Here is a 26,622-nt window from a genome sequence, read left to right as displayed (position 1 = left end):
CCAAAGTATCGGCCTGCTGATCCGACATTGCTACCTGGATGTCCAACCGCCACCTGAAACTGAACATGGCCAAGACGGAGCTTATTGTCTTTCCACCTAAACCCACTTCTCCTCTCCCTCCACTCTCTATCTCAGTCGATGGCATCCTCATCCTCCCCGTCTCTTCAAGCCCGCAACCTCGGAGTCATCTTCGACTCCTCCCTCTCCTTCTCTGTGCATATCCAGCAGATAGCCAAGACCTGTCGCTTCTTTCTCTATAACATCAGCAAAATTCGTCCTTTCCTCTCTGAGCATACCACCCGAACTCTCGTCCACTCTCTCATTACCTCTCGCCTTGACTACTGCAACTTACTCCTCACTGGCCTCCCACTTAGCCATCTATCCCCCCTTCAATCCGTTCAGAACTGTGCTGCACGTCTTATCTTCCGCCTGGACCGATATGCTCATATCACCCCTCTCCTCAAGTCACTTCACTGGCTTCCGATCAGGTACCGCATACAGTTCAAGCTTCTCCTATTAACCTACAAATGCACTCAATCTGCAGCCCCTCATTACCTCTCTACCCTTATCTCCCCTTATGCTCCTACCCGAAACCTCCACTCACAAGACAAATCCCTCCTCTCTGTACCCTTCTCCACCACCGCCAATTCCAGGCTCCGCCCTTTCTGCCTCGCCTCTCCCTATGCTTGGAATAAACTTCCTGAGCCCATACGCCAAGCCCCCTCCCTGCCCATCTTCAAATCCTTACTCAAAGCCCACCTCTTCAATGTCGCCTTCGGCACCTAACCATTATACCTCTATTCAGGAAATCTAGACTGCCCCAATTTGATTGTCTGCACATTTTGTCCATTAGATTGTAAGCTCCTTTGAGCAGGGACTGTCCTTCTTTGTTAAACTGTACAGCGCTGCGTAACCCTAGTAGCGCTTTAGATGTGTTAAGTAGTAGTAGTATCTAAGTGTCTATAAATAAATAAATAAATAAATAAATAAAAAGTTGATAGTGTCTGTGTATAAATCTTTGTTAAGACCATATTTGAGATCATCTAGGGAAATATTTAAGTGTTTATCCAATAACAACCTTTTAAAACTTTATTTTAATACAGTTTTTATAAACTCAGATTAATTTTAAAAAGCAGGACAAACTCTTACCACAAATTGAAAGAAAAAAAAAAAAAAAAAAAATCAATATCCCATATCACAGAGGTCTGATCTGAGAGTACAGTGAAATTTATAAACTACCATAAATAGAGAGCATTAAATCCCCACCCCATATCCCATCCAAACAAATATAAGTCAATCCAAATATAATAACTACTTATCAAAAAGTCTTCTAGCTGAGAAGGATCATTATAGACATATTTACCTCCTTGGTAGGCAATTATACATCTACACGTAAAATGTAAGAAAGTTGTACCATGAGCTAAAATTTAGGGGGTAATATTCAGCTCATAGTAGGAAGAGGCTTGTAAACTGCTTCTAACCTTAGGCTGAACTAACTTGGATATTCAAGGTCAGAGAATGCATGGCTCCCAGCACTGAATATCCGGATATGTGTGCTGACCCGTAGGTTAACCGGGCACCAGCCAATAATCAAACTAATGCTCAGTTAACTCAGTGCATAAAATTATGCCAGGCTTTTTTGCTGTCCGAACTTTATGCACTTTCTTAGCTGGTTAGTGGATCAAATATTGCCTCTACCGACCAATATTCAAAACTATTTAGCTGGCCGCAGACCAGTTCTACCACTTGGTCAGAGCTAACCATTCAGCAGCACTTAACCGGATAAGTGATGCTGAATATCACAGCACCTAACTCAAAACCAGCTATGTTGGGAGCGAAGCCAGCACTTGGCTACTTAAGTGCTGAAATTCAGCCCTTAAGAGGCTAGACTTAGTACATAAATGGGACTGTATAAAAGTCTGTCCTATTTTTATGTGCTATCCCTTGGCCGCTTAAGTGGTGAATATTGACTTAAGCAGCTACATGTTAACTGGCTCCAATACAACAACCAGATATCCAAAGCCAAAGCCAAAGCCTGGCAAAATGCTCACCGCCACCAGCTGAATATCATGCCCTAACTGGCTAACTTATGGATCACCTAAACTTTGCCCCAGACTGCCCTTAACCTAGCCAATTAGAGAATGGCCAGTTAGCGATGATATTCAGCAGTACTATCTGGTTTTAAGTACCTTCGGATTTCAGTGGTTGGCCAGCTCGGTGGAGTTCAATCAGGCAGGAGCCTCTTCTGCCCAGTTAAAACCCCTCTCCTCTGAATATCTATCTACCCTTTACATTTAAATTGCAAGAACTGCCTCCTTCTTAGTTGACTAGCTGTGGTAATGTGAATGAGGGTGGGCCCAGCGCCCAAATAAGACAAAACCACACAGTGGTTGCAGATAAAAGAAACAACCTTATTAAAGTGGTAAGTCAGGGGCCCTTTTCGATTCACAGGTAGGAAGAAAAGGCAACATAAAAACTACTCCATAAATGCAACAATGTCCTTTTGTGATCAGCTCCTGAAAGGCCACTGTGTACCTTACCATCTCTCAGCACAGCAACACACTGTACTTGTCCCTGGCCTGGCTCCTCAAAATTACCAGTGTAGCAAGTACTCAGGCCAAAATACAAAATCTGTAAGGTTTCAAGTGAGGCTTGGCCTACCTGACTTTAGCAATGACAATTCACATATAGACAGTGGAGGTATATGACATGGGGCATCGTTGCTTCCCTCTGGGCCTCCTTAACATAGCTGTGCCCTGAGCTTTTATACTTCCTACTTCCTGCTTTTCTGGCTCCACCCCTCCTGTTTTACTTCCCCATTGGGTGGGACTATGGATCTTTAAGGTGGTTCTAACCTCACACTGTGAGAGAGAATCCTTAAGGAGAAGTGGCAGTGTCCTGTAGACTCCCTCACAGTAGCCCTTGAGACATCCGCAAACTTTGTAATCCTTTCACTGCAATAATGCAATTATTATTATTATTTTTTTTTAGAAAATAAGCTTCAAGAACAGAAACATTATCATCTTAGAGTTCTGGTCTCACCTCCATAGTTCCACTGACTATTTGGTTTCCAACTGTGAAGAAGTCAGGGGGGAATTCATTCATCCTCAAGTAGAATGCTACAATAGCTGAAAATATACGGATCATAGTTTCATCACTAAAAGCATTGATTGTGCAAATGTTGAAATGCCGCAGAAATCGAGGCGTGACCGCATTTCTCCCACCACCTGGAGGTCCCATTGCTGTAATCAATTGTACATCAACTAATGTGATTTTAGATGTGTCCTTGAGATCATACCTTCAAAACAGCAACATGAATGGCAGTTTTAATGAAAATGTTTAAAAGGCACGCAGAAAATTTAAGAAATACAAGAATCCTGGCTTAAAGCCATCATTTACAGCAGTAGCACAATTACTGTAAATGCCATTCTTACAGCTGTTACACTAGAAAAAATATGTGGTCAAACAAAATAGTTGATTATATAGGAAGGTTTGATAGCTACAACCAGGTGAGACCTTTATCAGAGCCATTTTTCTCTCTGACAGACACATAAAAATGCATAACAGTGCCACCTGATACTGTGTCTAGAGGCGGCAAACAATGTTGCTAATCTTCTACTGAGACAAATAAAAGAATATATATATATGTATACTCTTTTAGAAGAAATAAAAGTCTATACAGTTTTGAAAGCTTACTGTTCTTTATGCATTTGGATGCCATTCAATTACTTCTAGTCACCCTATCTCATAAAGGAAAGAGTGCAACTAAAACAGATTCAGAGAACGGCAATAAATTTGATAATAGGGAGGGAATCCCTCCTGTATAAAAGCAAGTTTAACAAGTTAGGGCTTTTCAGCTTGAAGAAAAGATAACTGAGATGTGATATGGTAGCAAGTTATAAAATTATGAATGACGTAGAGTAGTTAAATAGGGGATGGTTGCAAGACGACACTGCATGAAACTAATGACCAGCAGATTGAAAACAAATTGAACAAAAAACATGTTTTCTTTTCATGCCGCTCATAATTAAGCTGTGGAATCTGTTTCTAGAGGATGTGGTTAAGGTAACCAAAGAGGATTAGACAAGTTCCTGAAATAAATGTCCAAAAATATTATTATTAGCTAAGTAAACTTTGAAAAGTCATTCTTCATCTTGGAAATTAGCCATGGGAAATAGATATACTTTTGGGGGATCTGAAAATTGACTGTTCTGGGCTCTGATTGACCTGGAGTTTTGAAATTACCCAGCAGATAGTGGCTGTTGCTGCAGTTTCAGCTTGGGAGAAGGAGAGAGAGATCACTTTTGCTAAAGCTCTGTGAACTGATATATGCTCTGATCTCCCCAAGTACTTCTAGGAAGTATGCAAGTGTTTAGTTAGTGTTATGATTGATCCTTATTTCAGTTACCTGTTATTGTTTGCCAATTGCACTATTTTGTTCCACTGTTCAATATTTTTTTATGAGAATAAACATAATTGTTTATTCGCTCTGTTTGTCTGGACTGATAAAGAATCCCGGTGGTTTGTGTGTTGGGTTTGTGAGTGCTTTCTGGGAACTGTGGAATCACTAAGAGTGTGACTCCAGTAACCTAGAAATCACTGGGGATAATTTGAGAGCGGGAGACTCGCCCAGAAGTAGTTGTGACTCAGTCGATGGGAGGAGTTTGCTAATGTAGAGCACAAGCAGCAGGTGCAAGACAACCTGAGCTGTGCTGGGGATAGACCCTCTAAGTGGCTGCAGGGTAACCACAAGCTTAAAACACACTGTTTCTTCACATTCATTCTATAACACAGTGCCTACCAAAGGCACTTGTTATGGCATCTAATTTAAGCCTATTCTATAAGGAAAAGAGACTTCTACTTTTCTTTATATAATACAAGGTCAAGTGGCTGAAAAGGCACTTACATTTAAGGTGTGAGCTCTTACACCAGCCCTAATGTGGTGTAACTGCCTATATATCTAGTTATATGCTAGAGTGTACCTAAATTATAATATTCTATAATTTACACATGCTCTTGTCTACTGTTCTATAATTTATGCATGCTCCGCATACACTCTGCCCTTGTGCATGCTCACCAGGTAAATATGCACCTTCAAATCATGATGCGTACTTTTCTGCTAGTCAGTATTCTTCAAGAGGAGATTTACATGTATAGGTGCCCAATTACATATGTTAATGACTAAAATCCTACCAATTATGTACCTTCTTGCTGCCTACCTCTTTAGGACTAAATTCTGTATATGGCGCTGAAAAAAAAATGAGTGCTAAGCGAGATTCTATAAACAGTGCTCCAAATTGGGCGCCATTTATAGAATAGCACAGTGGTTCCCAAACCTGGTATTGGAGGCACACCAGCTGGTCAGGTTTTCAGTATATCTACAATGAAAATTCATGAGAGAGACTTGCATGCACTGCCCCCACTGCATGCAAATCTCTCTCATTAATATTCATTGTGGATATCCTGAAAACCTGATTAGCTGGGGTACCTCCAATACCAGGTTTGGGAACCACTGTGCTATTCTATAAATGGCGGCCAATTTGGAGCACTGGGATAGCATTTGGTACCAGGATCTGCACCCAATTTTGGGCGTGAGGATTTACACCAACTAAAACATGTTGTACATCCTCATGCCTAAATTAGGTGTGGATCTAAATAATTCTGTAACACTGCATGCAAATTCCAGGAACACCCCAGATCCACCCATGCCCCTCCCACTGCCATGCCCCCTTTTTGTATCCATGTGTAAAGATTTACGCATGCATCTTTATAGAATAGTGACTAAAAGATGCACACACAAATTTTAGTTATTGCCAATTAGTTCCAATAATTATTAGCACTGAACTATTGGTGTTAACTCATTATGCAATTGAATTGTGCAAGCAAATTGGTCACGTGTCCATATTTGTGCACACAATTTTTAGCGCCATATATAGAATTAGAGGGATAATGTTTTGTTTCAATTCAATCATTACTCAACTATTTAAACTCACATTTTAAATGCTTACCAATTTCCATGATCAAAAAACTGTCTTAACAATTCAATAGGGGGTTGAGCTCCATATTTTTCTAATGCAGGCATGTTCATATCATCAACAAAAATTATACATTTTTTTCCCATAGGAGGTCCAAATATGCCTTTACGTCTTTTATCCAACCTGGCCATAATTATGTTCTGAAACACAAAATGAGATCGTTATAAACAAAAGCTCTTTAGACAAGAGGAAGGCATGAAGATAAAAATGGTGTGGCGAAACAGGGGACTAAGCAGGGGAGTAGCCACGGGTGGGCCTGGGTGGGCCGGGGCCCACCCACTTTGGCCTCAGGCCCACCCAGCAACGGTGCATGCTGCAGGCCTTCTTTCCCTCGGGCCCTCCCTCCCCTTCGGGCAGCGCCGCAGTCTACCTGAACAGGAAAGCTGCACGGCACCGGGTCGTCCTGCCGCTACGCTGCTGCCCTCCGCTCCAGTCATCATCATTCTGGCACAGAGTTCTTCTGCTGCTTATCTGCAGCGGATCCGCGCGCTGCCAGGGCTGCTGCTACTGCTTCCTCTGCGCTGGCCCCGCCTTCCGCCTCTTCAAGATGTGCCAGAAAGATGATGACTGGAGCAGAGGGCAGCAGCGTAGCGGCAGGACGACCCGGTGCCGTGCAGCTTTCCTGTACAGGTAGACTGCGGCGCTGCCCGAAGGGGAGGGAGGGCCCGAGGGAAAGAAGGCCTGCAGCATGCATGTCAGTGAGTGGTGTCTGGGGAAAGGGAGGGAAAAAAAACCTGCAGCATGCTGGCGGGTGGTAGGTTTGTTGTGTGTGTGTGTGCTGGTGGGGGGGGGGGGGATCAGGGAGAGACAGGAGCACTGTTGGGATGAGGGAGTGAGACAGATAGGGGGAGGGATGGAGAGATGCTGCAAGTGAAAAGAGAGGGAGAATGGTTGGATATGGGTGGGATGGGGAGAGGGAGGGAAAGGGCATGAGAGAAAAAAACGTGTTGGACATGAAAGTGGAAGGGAGGGAGAGATGAGAGGGGAAATGTTGAACATGGCATTGAGGTGAGAGAAAAGAAGGATGGAGAGATGGTGGGAGGGGGAGAGAGATGTTAAACCAGGGGCTCAAGGCAGGGAGCAGGAGAAAAGTTGGACATGAAGAAGGTGGAGAAGAGGAGAGGAAAGGAGAGATGCACAAGCGGGGGAGGGGAGAAAGAGGGAAGATGGATCCAGGAAGAGAAGATAGACAATGGATAAGGAAGAGAAAGGGAAAATGCTGGACAATGGGGGAAGGGAGAGGGAACAGGAAGATGCTGGTGGTGGGAGGTAAAAGGTATAGGGAAATAGGCTATGAGGACGAGGAGGGTAGAAAGAGGGAACAGATGCTTGGCTGGGAGGTGGGGGAGAGAGAAAATTTTGTGCCCACCCACATTGTGCTCAGGCCCACACAAAATTGGCTGTCTGGCTACGCCACTGGGACTAAGGTCTGTGATTTCTTATGTGAATGTATGACATATTTGTTCCCAGTGATTTCCCTTGTTTGGCCAGCAGATGGGGTCTGTTTTTTTTATTTGTAAAGCTGTTGCAGAAGTGACCGTTTTTCTTCTTGCCTAAGCTCTAAGGAAAAAGTAACCTGCACTGCTGTTGGCCAGAGATCCCTGTATTTATGCTCTGGACTCTGTGGACTCTGATTGAATCTGCTGGAAAATCTTTAGTCTCAGAGTGGGAGAGTGGAAGGTACAGACCTCTATACTGAGACCCTGTTCAAAACCTGTAAGCAGTTAATTTTCCTGAACTCCCCAGGTACTACACTCTGGTAGTGAACAAGTGGTTAGCTAATTTAATATTAATTCCTATTTAATTTACTTGTTATTGTTTGCTAATTGACCCTATTCATCTGTTCAATGTTCTAACTTGGTATAACAAATCAATTCATTTATTAGCTCTGTTTGTTCTGGACTAAGAATCCTGGTGCTTGCGTGCTTGGTCTGTGGGTGCTTTCTGGGAACTGTGGGACCCCTGAGATTGTGGCCCCAGTGTCCTTAGAAACCACCAGGGAAATAACTTGCGGGTGGCAGACACGCTGAGAGGGAAGTGGGACCCAGCAGGCAGGTGGAAGGGTATATCAGCGTACAGCACATGCGCAGGTAGTAGCAGGCCTCAGCAGTGCTGGGACAGACCCTTTAGGTGGCCACAGAGTTAACCCTCCCGGTTACAGAATTCAAGAATGTGTGGAATAAACACAGAGAATCACGTGTAGAAAAAGGATGGAATCCAATTAAAGCAAAACTTAAAATGACCTCATGGCTGGAGTAAGCTTTGACAACAGCTTCAGAAGTTGGGAAGTAAGACCAATGATGGGCAGATTTCTAAGGACTGGATTCTGTAAATGGCAAAGACAAATCAGGATCAAGGCTGGAGTGGGCTTCGACAGCATCTCCAGTAGTTGGGAAGTAGGACCGGTGGCAGGCAGACTCTGAGCCCCAAAACTGGTGGGGAGAGATATAGATTAAGTATACCAGTGTTTAATCATGAAGAAGAAGAACCTGTGCAGAGTGCCAAATTCAACTCTGGCCACCATGTTGGGCAGACTGGATGGAGCGTGCAGGTCTTTATCTGCTGACATTTACTATGTTAGTGAAATAATTTAATGCAAAGATATACAATATCTAACAACTAGTAAAAGAGGCCTGTTTCTGAGCAAATGAAACGGGCGCTAGCAAGGTTTTCGTCGGCAAACCCCCCCCCCCCCGCCAACCCCTTCGCTGTTGTGGCATTGCTCCGCCCTCAACGTCATGACGTTTGACGCGAGGGCGGGGCCCGTAGCGATTTCCCCCCCCCCCCCCGCCTCCCTCCCTCCCTGCCAACCCCTTGGTTGTTCTGCCATTGCTCCGCCCTCGAGGGTGGGGCCCGGAGCGATTTTGGTGGCTTCACCACCACGAACCTTCGAACCTTTTTGAAGGAAGTCAGGGCTTGGCTTCACTGACATCACTGTCTTCAGAACGTTGAGGGTGAGTTTTATATATATAGATTAGCTTCTCACAAACACTTCATTGCACCACAAAATTATTGTTAGTAGGGCATTACAGGATTGAATTTGCATATTATGACTAGAGAGGAATTAGCAACTGTAGTCCTGGAGAGCCAAAAACAAAATAACCAAGCTGCCAAATTTAGATTCCTTTTCAGCCAAACCGAAAATCCTGTGTCTATTGGCTCATAGATGATAATGGTATGTTTTAGTTGCAGAAGTTTTACAATACATTAGAAAATACTTCTATACCGCTGATAACTTCAGGGTCTTATTGGTTTACAATTCTTATTTATTCTCAAGTCTTAATATGAATGGTTTTCGTCTTAGTGAATATCATTTCTTAGTATAGTTGTTTTTAATTTTTATATGTAGATTATGACTTTGATATAATTTTGATTGATATTTTTAAGATAATTTATACCAAAATTGTATGTATGTGTATGTATGCTCACAGTAATCAATTGCCTCGAAGCAGCCCCTTTGCCTAAACATGGCCATTCAGCCATATATGTGTACAACCCGGGAAAATAAAGTAGTGAATAACATCTTCCATTACATACAGTCTGCTTTTCTTTTTCACCTACAATTAAAACTGAAATGTCATGTGGAAGGCAACTGGTTTGACCAATCACCTAAAGACTGCCCACCCTGTAAAGTCAACGTGTGTACATAGTTCTGCACCAGAGTGGAGTCATTCCTGAGATGGGGTGAGGCTAGGAGAGAAAAGAGCATGCATAGTTTTGAATTTTTAAAGATATGCATGTTGGTTTGCCTAAAAATATGAACCCCCACAAAATGCTGATGTAAATCTCTGACGGTACTTTTGCCTTCAGAAATTTTCAGGTGAAAACTGGAACTAAGATTGTGGATAAAAAAAATGCCCACAGATTTTGCAGCAATGAAGGTAGTTTCAAAGTTGCCCCCATAATTAATAATGTTCAGAAATTATTTTTTAAAAGCATAAAAATACAGTTTTTGTAAGTTTCAGCAATTGTAAGAATTCAATAATAATATATTTCTCCCACCATTTTTTTTTATTTTTATATATATACAAATATAAAATCAAGTAAACACTTCTACACAAATAAAGAGCATATATAGTCCACTTTTAGTCCCTCCTTCCAAAAATGTTATAGTTGTTGTATTTAGAAAAAAACAGGACAAATTAGATGTTTTTCTTTATTGTCCTTTAATGGTTCTGGCTTTAGTGAATCACTATAAATAGGAGTTCAGAATTACCTGGGTTTGATTGGCGCTGGTCCGTGCAGAGAAGTTGATGAAGAATGGAAGATAGCTTTCCTTATCTAAGTTGTTCATTAACTTGTCCTTCACATAGATAGATTTCCCAGTACCAGTTGGCCCCACAAACAGAAGTGGTCTTTTTAAAAGCAAAATTGTTAAATTATCCACCAAGCAGGAAAAATGCAAAAACAACAATAAGCAGTATGAAACTAGAAATGGAAAATATTGTCAGACAAACAGTACAGATGTACAGCTTACTTTGCATATTTGATGCATAAGTCCAAGAGAAAAGTATAGCGGACGGTATCCATTGTTGGGACTATAATGTCTTGAATCTTTGTGTTTTTATTACCCAAATTTGTGCTTTTGATGGCCTCATTCCAATGAACCCAACGCCCACGGCCTTTTAACTGAAAAACAAAAACAAAACATTCAATCCCTCCTTTACAGCCTGGCTGCTAAAATAAAAATGTCTGTGCCCTGTAACCTCCCCCCTCTCATGGAATGCAAGAAATCTGAGGTACCCCTGAATCTCTTCCCTTAGAGGGACCTCAAATCCCTGGTGGTCCAGTGGGTTAAATGTCCAAAGCCCCACCCCTGCATTATCTCACCAATCCCCTCTAGAAATCCAAGTCACCCCAAGGCTCTTAGGTGCCAGGGCCAGTTCAAGGGATTGTTGCGGCCTGAGCCAACTTGCTTCAGCGCCCCTTTCCCCCCTCCCCCCACAGCTGCAGCATCTCTCCCTCCAAACTTTGATCCAGAATCTCTTCCCTTCTCTCCTCACTTCTCCAGCCTGGTCTCTCTCTCTTTCATCCTTTTGCTCTTCCCTTCCCAGTGATTCCAGCATTGCTCTCTCTCCTCTCCTCTCTTCCTCGCCCTCCCCCCCCCCCCCCCCCCACTGTCCTGTAAAGTCTACATGAGTTGTCACTGCCAGCAGAAGCATAAAAACAGGCTGATTTCAGCTAGTCTCTGGGTCTTCCCCGCTTCCACATCCTGCCTCCTCTGATACAATTTCCTGTGGGTAGGACACAGAAGAAGGAAGACACAGAGCCTGTCTTCATGCTGCTGCTGCTGCTGTCAACCCCTGCAAAGTTTACAGGACTGCAAGATGAGGGAGTGAGGAAGGGAGGAGATGGAGCGATGCTGGACATGCAGGATGGTAGGCAGTGAAAAAGGGAGAGAGACTGAACTGAGGGTGGGGGGTGGGAGAGATGCTAGACCAAGGGGGGGGGGGGAAGATATGGTGGACCTGCAGGGAGGGGGAGGGTATAAAGGGAGGTGATAGATGAGAAGGCTTAACCATTGGACCATGTGAGAAATTGGCAGTGACAGAGGCTTGGGATTTTGGCGCTCCTTATAGCCAGTGCCATGAACTAGTGCTCACCATGTCCACATATACTTCAGCCTCCTCATCTACTACATTAGTTGCCTGGTCAAAGAAATCCATCAAGCTTGTAAAACCATGCTGCCTAGAATCCTGGAAGCCACTGACTTTAAAGGATTTCATTGTGCAATATCTTGATTTCATACCTCATACATGTAGTCATAAACTGATCCTTTCTCATCAAAATGGCATTCCCATTTTCCTACAGCTGTTGGCACTGGGTGGTTCTCAGATCTCCCCCATAGAATCTCCTTCATAAATGTATCAAACTTAATTCGACTCTCAGTGTCACAGCTCCCTCCAATGGACCAAACCATAGAGAAAGCAAAACATGCCTAAAAGGCACAAGAAATTCAATGAAAAATAAAAAAAGAATCTGATGCAATAAAATCATATACATTTGTGATTGTGTCCTTCATCTGAGAGATATTTATTTATTTATTTATTATTATATTTGTACCCCGCACTTTCCCACAGAAGCAGGTACAATGCGGCTTACATAGTAAACAGAATTACAATTGTTATATTCATTAAGAAGAATATTATGAGCTACAATGTAACATAATAATAGAATGCTTTGAGTATGTGTGAATTAACAAGGGAAGGAGTAATGAAGATAGATAAGGAAATGGGGATGGGTATGATGAAGGAAGGATGGGGAAGGGAAGACTAGGATAGCATGAAGTACCTAGGGTCCTGTTTACTAAGAGGCGCCGATTATAGAATATGCTTATTTGATAATTTGCCCAACACGGGCTTACTGCTCGCTATTCAGGCAGCAGCCCAGCAGTACTTCCCACCCCTAGCATGCCATCAATTCTGGCGCTACAAAAATGTATTTATTTTTGTAGCGCCGGAGTGTACCCGGTGGTAATTGGGCAATGCTTCACACTGCCCAGTTACTGCCGGGTTAACGCAGGAGACCTTACCACCACCTCAGTGCTGACATAAATGTGGGCACCTAAATGCGGCATGGACATGTGTAATTTACAGTAGTCTATAAGTTCTGTGCGTAAGTGGAAGCCCTGCCTATGTGCTGCCCAAGCTCCACCTTGCAAATACACAATATGCAAGATAGTCACATATTCACAGAATAGTGTTTAAACAGTACATTGGCATATATATGCATTAAGTGTGCACATATGCGCTATTATTCTAAGCAGTTACACATAATGGGCAGGTAAATGTTAGCACCCAGTTTATAGACATGCCCTTCATATGTGCAGAGGAAGAAGCAGTGAGTGCCAAAGTCAGATGAGATAGATAGAAAGCATAATTAAAGTGTCATTTTCTTAAATTAATTGTTATTGGGGCTCCTGCTGTAACAGATTTTATTTTTTTTAAATGAGGTTGAACAGACTGACCATAATCCATATGCGTATATTTTTGTTCATTGGATCCTGTTGTGCAGCATCAAAAAGCAGCATTTCAAAGAGACGAGTAAGTGATACCACAGTGTTGCTATTATTTGTGGAAACCAATTCCTAAAAAATATAAACAGAAAATTCCTGTTTACAACGTTATCTAAATTTTGCCATTTGCCTTGGGTATAAAGCGAAGTTACTCACCTGTAGCAGGTGTTCTCCGAGGACAGCAGGGCAAGTATTTTCATAGCTAGGTGACAACATCTGATGGAGTCCGGTGCGGACGCTGACTAGAGAACTTTCTAGCAGCATCCCGCCGCACATGCGCTGACCCTTAAAAAAGCTAAAGAATACTGCAAGGGGAGGTGGGAGGGTATGTGAGAATACTTAGCCTGCTGTCCTCTGAGAACACCTGCTTCAGGTAACTTCACTTTCTCCGAGGAAAAGCAGGCCTTTGTATTCTCACATGTGGGAATCCCTAGCTACCAGGCTCACTAAAAACAGTGCTAGGACAATAGGAACTTGAAACATTGAGGCCTGTAATTCAATCAACCTTAAACTATTTATATACTAGTTATGGAGGTGCAGCTGGAACAGAACAAAACTGGACCTAGGGGGGTGGAGTTGGATTCTAGACACTGAACAAATTCTGCTGGACTACTTGCCTGAACTGGCTGTCTACTACTACTACTACTTATCATTTCTATAGCGCTACTAGATGTACGCAGCGCTGTACACTTGAACATGAAGAGACAGTCCCTGCTCAACAGAGCTTACAATCTAATTAGGACAGACAAACAAGAGATAAGGGAATATTAAGGTGAGGATGATAAAATAAGGGTTCTGAACAAGTGAATAAGGGTTAGGAGTTAAAAGCAGCATCAAAAAGGTGGGCTTTTAGCTTAGATTTGAAGACGGCCAAAGATGGAGCTTGATGTACCGGCTCAGGAAGTCTATTCCAGGCATATGGTGCAGCAAGATAAAAGGAACGGAGTCTGGAGTTAGCGGTGGAGGAGAAGGTTGCAGATAAGAAAGATTTACCCAGTGAACGAAGTTCCTGGGGAGGAATGTAGGGAGAGATGAGAGTGGAGAGGAAGTAGTGAGATGTGAATGTGTGGATAGATGACTATGTCGCAACTTTGCAAATCTCCTCTATAGAGGCTGACCATAAGTGAGCTACCGACATAGCCATGGCTCTTACATTATGACATTATGAGACTTGACATGACTCTCTAGAGTAAGCCCAGTCCAGGCATAAGTAAAGGAGATGCAAACTGCTAGCCAATTGGAAACTGTGCTATCCCCATCCTGGGTCAAAAAACCCCAAAAAGCTGAGTGGACTGTCTATGGACTTTGGCTTTCTTGCAATCCAAAATATGTAGTACACTCTTGCCAAAATGGGCATGTGGTTTGGGGAAAAATGTTGGTAGAAAGATTGACTGATTACGATGGAACTCCGACACTACTTTAGAAAGGGTGTGTGCAGGGAACTACTCTACTGAGATGAAACGCAGTATAAGGTGGATCAGTTTGGGTGGTGTCCATATGCTTCTTTATAAGATCGGTGACCTCTTCCACCCTATCTCCAAGCAAGGAACATCCGCAAACCTCTCCTGCACTGCTGGTTCCAGGTCAGAGACAGATCTCATCCCATGGTTTTCATTACCATCTTTACGCTGATGACTCTCAGATCTACATCTCCACCCCTGAAATCTCAACCTTGATCCAAGACAAAATCTCTGCCTGCTTGTCTGACATTGCTGCCTGGATGTCTCAATGCCATCTCAAATTAAACATGGCTAAAATTGAACTTCTCATTTTTCCCCCTAAACCCTCCTCCCCTCTTCCCCCATTCTCTATCTCTGTTAATGGCTCTCATATCCTCCCTGGCTCCTCGGCTCGTAACCTTGGAGTCATCTTCAGTTCCTCTCTCTCCTTCTCTACTCGTATTCAACAAATCGCCAAAACCTGTCGCTTCTTTATCTTCAACATTAGCAACCTTCGCCCCTTCCTTTCTGAACACACCACCAAAACCCTTATTCACACCCTTGTTACTTTTCGCTTGGACTATTGCAATTTACTTCTCGCTGGTCTTCCGCTCAATCATCTTTCTCCTCTCCAATCTGTCCAGAATTCTGCAGCTCGACTTATTTTCCACCAGAATCGTTATACCCACACTAGCCCACTCCTCAAGTCACTTCACTGGCTCCCTGTCTGCTTCCGTATACAGTTCAAACTCCTCTTACTGACCTTTAAATGCATCCACTCTATGACCCCTCACTACCTCTCCTCTCTCATCTCTCCCTACATTCCTCCCCGTGAACTCCACTCTCTGAACAAATCTCTCTTGTCGTCCCCCTTCTCCTCCACCGCTAACTCCAGACTTTGTTCCTTTTATCTTGTGGCACCTTATGCTTGGAACCGTCTTCCCGAACCCATACGTCTAGCTCCATCTCTACCTGTTTTTAAATCTATGCTGAAATCTCACCTTGCCTTTGGCTCCTAAGCGCTACTCATTTGCCCTCCTCCTCCCCTGTTCCTTTTTACCCTGTAATTCCCTTGCCCGTAATGTCTTGCCTATTTTACCTAGATTGTAAGCTCTTTGAGCAGGGACTGTCTCTAAGTCAAATGTACAGTGCTGCGTGCGTCTGGTAGCGCTATATAAATGCTATTAGTAGTAGTAGAGACAGGCAGCCATGAGTCTATGCATCCCCACACCCATGGCGGAGAGTCTGGAAGCTACGTCAAAAGAGTCATAGGCGCCCCTGGCCAGATATTTTCTGCACTCTAGCTGCTTACTGGCCACTGGCAAAGCTCGGTGGCCTACTTTTGCTCCCTGATAAAACTGGTAATAGAAAGAGAGACTCCTCAGGTGGAGATTTTCATCTCTCTTAAGGTGGTGAGGGATCAGAAGGTATCTCATAAGATTCCCCCTCCGAGAAGTAATGTAGGTAGTCTTCTGAATCCCACGAGCGGTCAGATTCAGAATTCATCATACTCAGGTTGTACTGAATGAGTCTGCCTCGACTCAATGGATCTATGTCCGAGCCCTGAACAGCATCGAGATACAGCCCTATTCTCTGACTCTGGGGAAGCTTCCTCCCCCCAATGTTGAGAGTGGTACTGTATACATCAATGTTGACGTTGACATCGAGGATCTCTACACTAGCATGGAAGGAGCCTTAGGAAGAATCTGGGCTGGATCCGCAGTTGGCACAAGCGCCCTTGATGCCTTAGCGGTTTGCAATTGCAGCATCAGCGCTATCTCCTCCCTGAGCATGGCTCTGAAACCTCATCGAAGAAAGGCACTGGCAAAGATAACAGAGTGAGAAGAGAGGAAGCCTGAGAAGATGTCAGTGTCAGACCAGTAGCGGGGACCTGGCTGCTGGGACACTTGCAGTGCCAGTGCTTCTTGGGTACCAGTGATGTCAAAGCCCCAGCTCTCCCAAAAACCTGCATAGGAAGGCACAAGAGAAAAATATACACACTTGAGATCACAAAGATACGTCCTCATTGGAAAAATGAAGACTGAGAGAGACCCACACTCACGCATTGGGCAGGAAAGCACCAGCACATGGGCAGTGGAACACTGCTAGAAAGATCTCAGCACCAGGCTCTGTCGGATGATGTCACCCAACTGTAAGAATACAAAAGCCTGCTTGTCCTCAGAGAATATAACTTTTTTTTTAAAGGTAGGGATCTATTTAATAAGCTATTTTATGGGGGTCATTTATTAATGACCAGTATGCACTAATGCACTATCAGCAAACAGACCATGCTAACCACCCCTATGTGTTTAACATTAACAGTTATTTATTTATTTATTAGGATTTATTTGCCACCTTTTTTGAAGGTGGCGTACAGCAAGAATAAGTCAAACATAAGCAACAGACCATTACAGCAATAAAAATATTCAAAAACAATAAAGTATGGCATAGTATACTTCATTAGAATGCCAACACAATACACAATAAAACATTTTAATAGCATAGCGTGTAAGAAAAGATGGAACATATAGATAGATAAGATAGAGTAACTGGAGTAAGAAAATAAGGGCCTAAATAAAGAGTGTTGCAAATGAGGTCAGAAAGGTGCTTGAATATTATCTTGGCTAGGGTAGCAGTGGATAAACATGTCCTGTTATATTATGCGCAGCCGATGTCATTTACTTCTTCCGTTAAAGGCCTGGTTGAAGAACCATCTAATCTGGAAATTTGTATTAGGAGATGTGGAATGGGTGGGCACTGTTCTTTGCAGTTAACACAGGGTTGTTATTGTAAGTTAACTGCTAATGTGGAAGACGTGATGCAGTAAGCTAAGGGTCAGGCTGCCTAAAAATTTCCACCCTTCAGGCCTCTGTTCTTTTCCCTACTCCTTCTTCTTGCACTCCTTCATCCCTCATTTCTTCTTCCTTAGTCTCTTCCTCTACTCTTTATCTTCTACCTTTGTTCCTAGTGCCACTCCCTCCTACTCCTCCTTTCCCACTTCTCCTCCTCACTCTTCCCTTTTCTCCAACTGGACATCCTTTCATCTCCTTACCCTTGGTGTCACTTTCTAGACTAATGGCGCAAATTAAACCCATGATGTGTATGCTGGATCCTATTCCATCTACATGGTTAAAGAACCCTAACCTTCTTTAACTGATTCTCCATTTAATTAACCCAAGCCTTTTGCACAGCGAAATTCCTACTGCTTGGAAAACAGTTTTGGTTCATTCTATTCTCAAGAAGTCTTCTCTTGATCCCTCTATTCCCAGTCATTACTGCCCAGTGTCTAATTTATGTTTTCTGTACAAGGTTCTTGAAAAGGCTGTTTTCCAACAACTTTCTTCATTTGTTGAGAAAGCATTTGAACTGCATCCCAGACAATTAGGATATAACGCAAACTTTAGTACTGAAACAATTCAGGCTAGTATCTTAAGTGAAATTCAAGCACAGCTGGATAAAGGGCACTGTGTACTTGTAGTACCCTTAGGCCTTTCATTTGCCTTTGATCTAATTGATCATGTCCTCCTTATTTCTCATTTAGCTTTAATAGGGATCTCAGGAACAGTATTACACTGGTTCTCCAATATTCTTTCTTCCTGTTCATTCAAGGTGATTACCTCTTCTTCTGAGTCATCTCAAACCCAAACCCACTTCCCCTCTCCCTCCACTCTCTATCTCAGTTGATATCACCCTCATCGTCACTGACTCATCTGCCCGCAACCTCGGAGTCATGTTCGACTCCTCCCTCTCCTTCTCTGTGCATATCCAGCAGATAGCCAAGACCTGTCGCTTCTTCCTCTATAACATTAGCAAAATTCGCCCTTTCCTCTCGTCCACTCTCTCATTACCTCTCGCCTTGACTACTGCAACCTACTCCTCACTGGCCTCCCACTTAGCCATCTATCCCCCATTCAGTCCATTCAGAACTCGGCTGCACGTCTTATCTTCCGCCTGGACCGATATACTCATATCACCCCTCTCCTCAAGTCACTTCACTGGCTTCCGATCAGGTACCGCATACAGTTCAAGCTTCTCCTACTAACCTACAAATGCACTCGATCTGCAGCCCCTCCTTACCTCTCTACCCTCATCTCCCCTTACGTTCCTACCCGTAACCTCCGCTCTCAAGACAAATCCCTCCTCTCAGTACCCTTCTCCACCACCGCCAACTCCAGGCTCCGTCCTTTCTGCCTCGCCTCACCACATGCTTGGAATAAACTCCCTGAGCCCATACGCCAGGCCCCCTCCCTGCCCATCTTCAAATCCTTGCTCAAAGCCCACCTCTTCAATGTCGCCTTTGGCACCTAACCACTACACCTCTATTCAGGAAATCTTGACTGCCCCAACTTGACATTTCATCCTTTAGATTGTAAGCTCCTTCGAGCAGGGACTGTCCTTCTTTGTTAAACTGTACAGTGCTGCGTAACCCTAGTAGCGCTCTAGAAATGTTAAGTAGTAGTATCTCAAGGCCTACATTGCAAGGTTCTGCAAGGTTCTATACTTTCTCCCTTATTATTCAATTTATTTCTCAGTCCTCTAGCTTCCATTATTCTGTATTTCCGTGTAAATTTATGCTGACGTTATTCTTTTGATTCGTTATACTGATCCAGATCTACCTTGCATTTATCCTCTTCAGTCTTGTTTAGATGCTGTATCACATTGCCTCACTTATTTTTATTTATTTTGTTGTTGTTACATTTGTACCCTGCGCGTTCCCACTCATGGCAGGCTCAATGCGGCTTATATGGGGCAATGGAGGATTAAGTGACTTGCCCAAAGTCACAAGGAGCTGCCTGTGCCTGAAGTGGGAATCGAACTCCGTTCCTCAGTTCCCCAGGACCAAAGTCCACTACCCTAACCACTAGGCCACTCCTCCTGCCACACACAGTATGGTTCTTAATCCAGATAAAATGGTTGCATGTTACTGGTTGATATAACTGTCCATCTTCAGAACTTCTACTTCTAAACATGCTCATTAAGCCTGTTAATACTTTCTGCTACCTCAGGGTGATGATCAATTCACAGCTATCTTTTGAACTACATATCGCTTCTCTTGCCAATTCTTGTTCTTACAATCTTAGACAGCTCCGGTTTGTGCATAACTATTTTCACCACGATTCATTTCATGGTGGGGAAGGCTGGGGAATCTGCTGGGAGGGAGCCCCAGGGGCGATTTGTTGTTGGGGGAGTTATAGGTAAGGGTCTTCGTGCCCAGGGAGAGGGGTAATCAGATCTCATTGGGGAGTTGGGGAGCGTATGAATTGTCCTTGGAGGGACAAAGTTCAGGGGGATGATCAGGGAAGTGGTCCAGCCCTCGACATTTACAGTTGCCCTTTCAAATGGACACTTAACACATGCCTCGGGGCAACTGTAAATGCTGACATCTACATTTTTTTCAGATCAACACGGATTACCTCTGTGAGATAAAAAAAACCATATTGATATTGTTGGCCTGTCTAACCACTCCCTCTCCCTGTCATATCAACACCTCCTGGAAATCTTAAACATGCTCATTTTCAAGTGGCAGTTCCTCATGTTGGTCACTCTACATGTGTGTAAACACTGCTATTTACATGTGGGAGTACCTGGAAAATAGACACTTTTGCATCTTTATAAAATACTGAAACAAATCCCATAGAAATAGCGACTAAATTGGAAGCAGGAACCTTTGCATCTGCTTGTGTAAATTACAACTCCATCAATGCTCCACCCAAATTCCTCCCCTGAACACTACTCTAAATTGAAGTATAAGTATGTGCCTAATTGCACTGTATGTACTTTTATGATTGAAGTAATTTTATAAATGGTCTTTTACGTGCATATACAGGCATAAATACATGAACAATCTTTTATAAAATTACTTTCTAACTGCAAAATCTGCATGATATTCATCATAAGTAAAAGAAAGCAAATTTTAGAGACATTGCATAGTAAAATGATGCTGGCCTCTGGTTATCACATCATTATGAACTAGAGCATCAGCAGAGCAGGGACAAATGGGAATTACTTCTGCCTCCTAATACTGGTCAATGGAATAAGAGACTGAAGGCCTGTGGATGGGTGGAGCCAGGGTTCAAGAGGAATTTTTTTCATGGTTGGAGGTGTGGCTTAAACAATTTGTAGACTGCCAAAGGGGCGGGCTGAGAGTATGGGAAAAGGCCCTAAGAGGATTTTTCCTTTTGAGCATATGTCCAGGATGCAGGACAAATCTTCTGTAGGATGTGCTTGAAAAGGTAACTGAGATCTGACTGACATAAGTATCGCTATACTGGGAAAGACCAAAGGTCCATCAAGCCCAGCATCCTGTTTCCAACAGTGGCCAATCCAGGTCACAAATACCTGGCAAGATCCCCCAAAAAAGTACAAAACATTTTATGCTGCTTATTCCAGAAATAGTGGATTTTCTCCAAGTCCAATTTAATAATGGTCTATGGACTTTTCCTTTAGTAAGCTGCCCAAACCTTTTTAAAACTCCGCTAAGCTAACCGCCTTTACCACATTTTCTGGCAATGAATTCCAGAGTTTAATTATACGTTGAGTGAAGAAAAATTTTCTCTGATTCGTTTTAAATTTACTACATTGTAGCTTCATTGCATGCACCCTAGTCCTAGTATTTTTGGAAAGCATAAACAGACGCTTCACATCTACCCGTTCCACTCCACTCATTATTTTATAAACCTCTATCATATCTCCCTTCAGCCATCTTTTATCCAAGCTGAAGAGCCCTAGCCGCTTTAGCCTTTCCTCCTAGGGAAGTCGTCCCATCCCCTTTATCATTTTCATCGCCCTTCTCTGCACCTTTTCTAATTCCATTATATCTTTTATGAGATGCGGCGACCAGAATTGAACACAATACTCGAGGTGCAGTCGCACCATGGAACGATACAAAGGCATAACGTCCTCATTTTTGTTTTCCATTCCTTTCCTAATAAAACCTAACATTCTATTTGCTTTCTTAGCCGCCGCAGCACACTGAGCAGAAGGTTTCAACGTATCATCAACGGCGACACCTAGATCCCTTTCTTGGTCGGTGACTCCTAATGTGAAACCTTGCATGACGTAGCTATAATTCGGGTTCCTCTTTCCCACAAGCATCACTTTGCACTTGCTCACATTAAACGTCATCTGCCATTTAGACGCCCAGTCTCCCAGTCTTGTAATGTCCACTTGTAATTTTTCACAATTCTCCTGCGAGTTAATGACTTTGAATAACTTTGTGTCATCAGCAAATTTAACTACCTCACTAGTTACTCCCATCTCTAGGTCATTTATAAATATGTTAAAAAGCAGCAGTCCCAGCACAGACCCCTGGGGAACTCCACTAACTACCCTTCTCCGTTGAGAATACTGACCATTTAACCGTACTCTCTGTTTTCTACCTTTTAACCAGTTTTTAATCCACAATAGGACACTACCTCCTATTCCATGACTCTCCAATTTCTTTTGGAGTCTTTCATGAGGTACTTTGTCAAACGCCTTCTGAAAATCCAGATACACAATATCAACCAGCTCACCTTTATCCACATGTTTGTTCACCCCTTCAAAGAAATGTAATAGATTGGTGAGGCAAGATTTCCCTTCACTAAATCCATGTTGGCTTTGTCTCATTAATCCATGCTTTTGAATATGCTCTGTAATTTTGTTCTTTATAATAGTCTATACCATTTTGCCTGTCACCGACGTCAGACTCACCGGTCTATAATTTCCCAGATCTTCCCTGGAACATTTTTAAAAATCAGCGTTACATTGGCCACCCTCCAATCTTCCGGTACCACGCTCGATTTTAAGGATAAATTACATATTACTAACAATAGTTCCACAAGTTCATTTTTCAGTTCTATCAGTACTCTGGGATGAATACCATCCAGTCCAAGAGATTTGCTACTCTTCAATTTGCCAAATTGCCCCATTACATCCTCTAGGTCTACAGAGATTTCATTCAGTTTCTCCGACTCATCAGCTTCGAATACCATTTCTGGCACTGGTATCTCTCCCAAATCTTCCTCGGTGAAGACCAAAGCAAAAAATTCATTTAATCTCTCCGCTACGGTTGTGTCTTCCCTAATCTACCATTTTACCCCTCGGTCATCTAGCGGTCCAACCGATTCTTTTGCCAGCTTCTTGCTTTTAATATACCTAAAAAAAAGTTTTACTATGTGTTTTTGCCTCAAATGCAATCTTTTTTTCAAAGTCCCTCTTTGCCTTCCTTATCAACGCTTTGCATTTGACTTGACATTCCTTATGCTGTTTCTTGTTATTTTCAGTTGGTTCCTTCTTCCATTTTCTGAAAGATTTTCTTTTAGCTCTAATAGCTTCCTTCACCTCACTTTTTAACCATGCTGACTGTAGCCTGGTCTTCTGTCCTCCTTTTTTAATACGCGGAATATATTTGGTCTGGACTTCCAGGATGGGGTTTTTGAACAGAATCCATACCTAATGTAAATGTTTCACCCTTGAAGCCGCTCCTGTAAGTTTTTTTTTCACCGTTCTTCTCATTTTATTATAATTTCCTTTTTTAAAGTTAAACGCTAACATATTGGATTTCCTGCGTATACTTACTTCAAAGCTAATATCAAATTTGATATTATGATCACTGTTATCAAACGGCTCCAGCACCATTACTTCCCGCACCAGAACATGCGCTCCACTAAGGACTAGATCTAGAATTTTTCCTTCTCTCGTCGGCTCCTGTACCAGCTGCTCCACAAAGCTCCTGCTTCAGATGTCACATGGAATTGGAATACACAAACATTTTTTTAACCTTTGTGTCTGCATGATGCAGAATGGAACAAACCTGCTTTTGTTAGTGCAAACTGGGCCCACATATGCTGTGAACTGGGCTTTTCAGAGGCCTCTTCCTAGCTTTCCAAGGCCTTACTTTTGGCTTCTTATCTGATATGCCCATCCTTATACTGTTTTGTCTCTGAATCATCCTGCCACAGCCAGTTAGTAAATGAGAGAGAAAACATTACTTTTCTGTGTAGGTACCCTAGCCAGGCTCTGTTCACATGTACATATTTGATTGGTTGCCCTGTCCAGGCTCCGCCCTGTTTTTTGCTGGGCAGAACAAGAGTATAACTACACTATTTACTAGTATTTTTAGGGGAATTTCTTATAGAGTTTTTTTTCGTTCTTTTTTTTCTTTTTCTTTGACTTTTTTGCTCTGATATTCCATCTCTGTGCACTGTGGAGATATAGCCACAAGTTTCTGTAGGCTAGACCCTTCATACTCCCTCAACATGCATGGAAGGTTAGGGACTGCCATGAATACCATCCATCTGTAACCAGAAGCTGTGTGAGTTGATCATTCTTCTGGCATCATATTAAATGTATTTATCATATCCTATTTCCTATTTTGACAGCTCTTGCGAGCCGGTTGTTATTTGGGGCGAGCCGGATCCATTGCAGGAGGTAAGCATGGCAGGAGGGCGCCATGCTTACCTCCCCTCCCGCTCCCAAACATGCCCAGCGATTGCCCTTCGCCCCCACCGTCCCCTCCCGCTCCCATCCATCTTTTTTAAATACCTCCTCGCCGTTGAAGCGCCGCGTTAAAGTCCTGCTGCCCGTCTCTAGCTTTCCCTCCCTGTTTGCTGCAGTTCACGTGAACTTCGTGCCCTTAGTCCTGCCTTCTGACGTATGACATCAGAAGGCGGGACTAAGGGCACGAAGTTCACGCGAACTACAGCAAATGGAGGAAAAGCTTGGGCAGCAGCAGCAGGGCTTTAATGCGGTGCTTCAACGGTGAGGAGGTATTTAAAAAAGATGGATGGGAGCGGGAGGGGTCGGTGGGGGCGAAGGGCAATCGCTGGGCATGTTTGGGAGCGGGAGGGGAGGTAAGCATGGCGCCCTCCTGCCATGCTTACCTCCTGCAATGGATCCGGCTCACCCCAAACAACAACCGGCTCGCAAGAGCTGTCAAAATTTAACAAGCGGCTCTTGCGAGCCGGAGCAAGCCGGCTCCAGCACACCACTGAAACTAGGCATCATGAAATGTTCAAGAATTTTCTTGTTTAAATAAGTCTCTCAACCTCATACCACAGCCAAGCAATGATATCTTCTACTCCTTTAATCCATTTACATAGAAACATTAAAAAATTAGTGGAACCATGCCCGTTTCCTCAACAATGAAACGGGCCCTAGGAAGGCTCTCGTGTAAGCTTTTTTTTCTCTCTCCCCTCCATGTCCAGCGATTCTTCCCTTCCCTCCCATCCCCAGCGATTCTCCCCTGCCCTCCCATCCATGTCCCGTGATTCTGTCCTCTGCTCTCTCTCCCATCCCATCCATGTCCATCAACTCTCCTTTGCTCTGCCCTCCCCTTCCCCTCGATGTTCCACGATTCTCTCCGCCCCTCGATTTGTACTTGAACGTTCTCTGGCTGGCTGGCTTCCGTTCCATTCGTAACATCCCTCCTGATGTCAGCTCACCTCCAGCGTTCCCTTCCCTCTCACTGTTCCATCTTCTGATGTCATTACGTTTTGACGTGAGGGCGGGACAGTAAGAGTGAATGGAACGCTGGAGGCTGGCTGATGTCAGGAGATGTTACGAACCCAAACAGCCAGCCATGGAACGTTGGAGGTACAAATTATTATATAGGATGACGACAGCTGATAAAGACCAGGCGACACTCAATGAAATTACATGGAACTACTTTTAAAACAAATAGGAGGAAATATTTTTTCACTCAAAGAATAATTAAGTTCTGGAACTCATTGTTGGAGGATGTGGTAACAGCGGTTAGCGTATCTTGGTTTTAAAAAAGGTTTGGACAAGTTCCTGGAGGAAATGTCCATAGTCTGCTATTGAGATAGACATGGGGGAAGCCACTGCTTGCCTTGGGATTGGTAGCAGGGAATGTTGCTACTATTTGGATTTCTGCCAGGTACTTGTGACCTAGATTGGCCACTGTTGGAAGCAGGATACTGAGCTAGATGGACCATTGGCCTGACCCAGTATGGCTATTCTTATGCTGTGTTCTTATGGCCTATCAAGTCTGACCATCCATCCTAACTATGATCCCTTTCTCTTCCTTAGAGACCCTTTGTGCTTATCTCATGCTTTCTTTAATTCAGATACAGTTCTCGTCTCCACCACCTCTGCAGGTATTTTTACTGCAAACCAATAAAAACCCAAAACATATATACAGACTGTGAAAGAGTATAGTAAACAGAAAAGACTACTTAATATGCCGATACCTTGCATTGTTTTCGAAGAAACCTCAAAGTAGGTGGTACTAGCCACTGAAAAAGTTCTTGCAAAAGATCTTGACTCTCCTTGACCTTTAAAGGTTCAGGTAGTGTGTTTAGCCAAGATGTTACAATAGGCATCCAGCCAAGCTGCAGGGGCTCTAAGTAAATCATGCCACAACGGCTGACAGTTGCAGGCTGAGGAGAAAGGAGATGAACACAATATATTTTTTTAATTAATCCATCATAAGAAAGGAGTTGCATCTTAGATTATAGTATTATAATAAACTTACTGAAGCCTGGGAAAGATCCATGGTTTCAAAGATAAGGCTCATCTGAGATGACATTTGAATTATTTCCCCACTCATCAAGCAAAGCTAGAAAAACATGCAACAGAGATTCATTAAAAGAAATGTTCAGAGTATTCAGAGCGCAACATAGATTCTAAACAGTATGGGGTTAATATTCATAATAATTTAAGCAGGCACATGCAATAAAGGTATGAGATTCTGCTGCTTATCCTAGGGGTCCTTTAACTAAGGTGCACTAACGGATTTTGTGTGTGCTAAATTCCACACAGCCCATTATATACCTATGGGGCTCCATGGCACTTAACGCAAACTAATTCATTAGTGTGCAGTAAGGGGAGATTCTATATATGGCATCTAATAAATCAGCGCTGAAATTGGTGTCAACTAAGCATATTCTAAAATATTTAGGCGCAGTATATGGAATACGCTCAGTTAATATATCAGCGCCTAAAGCTACATGTATTCATTTACACCAACGAAAACATGCCCCTGTATAAGTCGTTGGTGAGGCCCCACCTAGAGTATTGTGTTCAGTTTTGGAGGCCGTACCTTGCGAAGGATGTAAAAAGAATTGAAGCGGTGCAAAGAAAAGCTACGAGAATGGAAAGGGGTTTGCATTACAAGACGTATGAGGAGAGA

The 26,622-nt window shown here is 43.2% G+C and overlaps 1 protein-coding gene across 1 annotated transcript in view; it reads right to left on the bottom strand.

Annotated features, from left to right (window-relative positions):
* DNAH12 (dynein axonemal heavy chain 12) overlaps nucleotides 1-26,622 on the bottom strand; it is a 314,549-nt gene that overhangs the window by 142,278 nt on the left and 145,649 nt on the right. Inside the window, 8 exon segments of the mRNA XM_030206132.1 lie at nucleotides 3,043-3,298; nucleotides 6,009-6,175; nucleotides 10,252-10,390; nucleotides 10,513-10,664; nucleotides 11,785-11,973; nucleotides 13,003-13,122; nucleotides 25,682-25,870; nucleotides 25,966-26,049. Of these exon segments, the coding sequence (XP_030061992.1) occupies nucleotides 3,043-3,298; nucleotides 6,009-6,175; nucleotides 10,252-10,390; nucleotides 10,513-10,664; nucleotides 11,785-11,973; nucleotides 13,003-13,122; nucleotides 25,682-25,870; nucleotides 25,966-26,049 (1,296 nt within the window).

Source organism: Microcaecilia unicolor, chromosome 6, assembly GCF_901765095.1.
Source record: "Microcaecilia unicolor chromosome 6, aMicUni1.1, whole genome shotgun sequence".
NCBI classification, from domain to species: domain Eukaryota; kingdom Metazoa; phylum Chordata; class Amphibia; order Gymnophiona; family Siphonopidae; genus Microcaecilia; species Microcaecilia unicolor.
The sequence above is the reverse complement of the archived record's forward strand: the minus strand, read 5'-3'. Positions and strand labels throughout refer to the sequence as shown.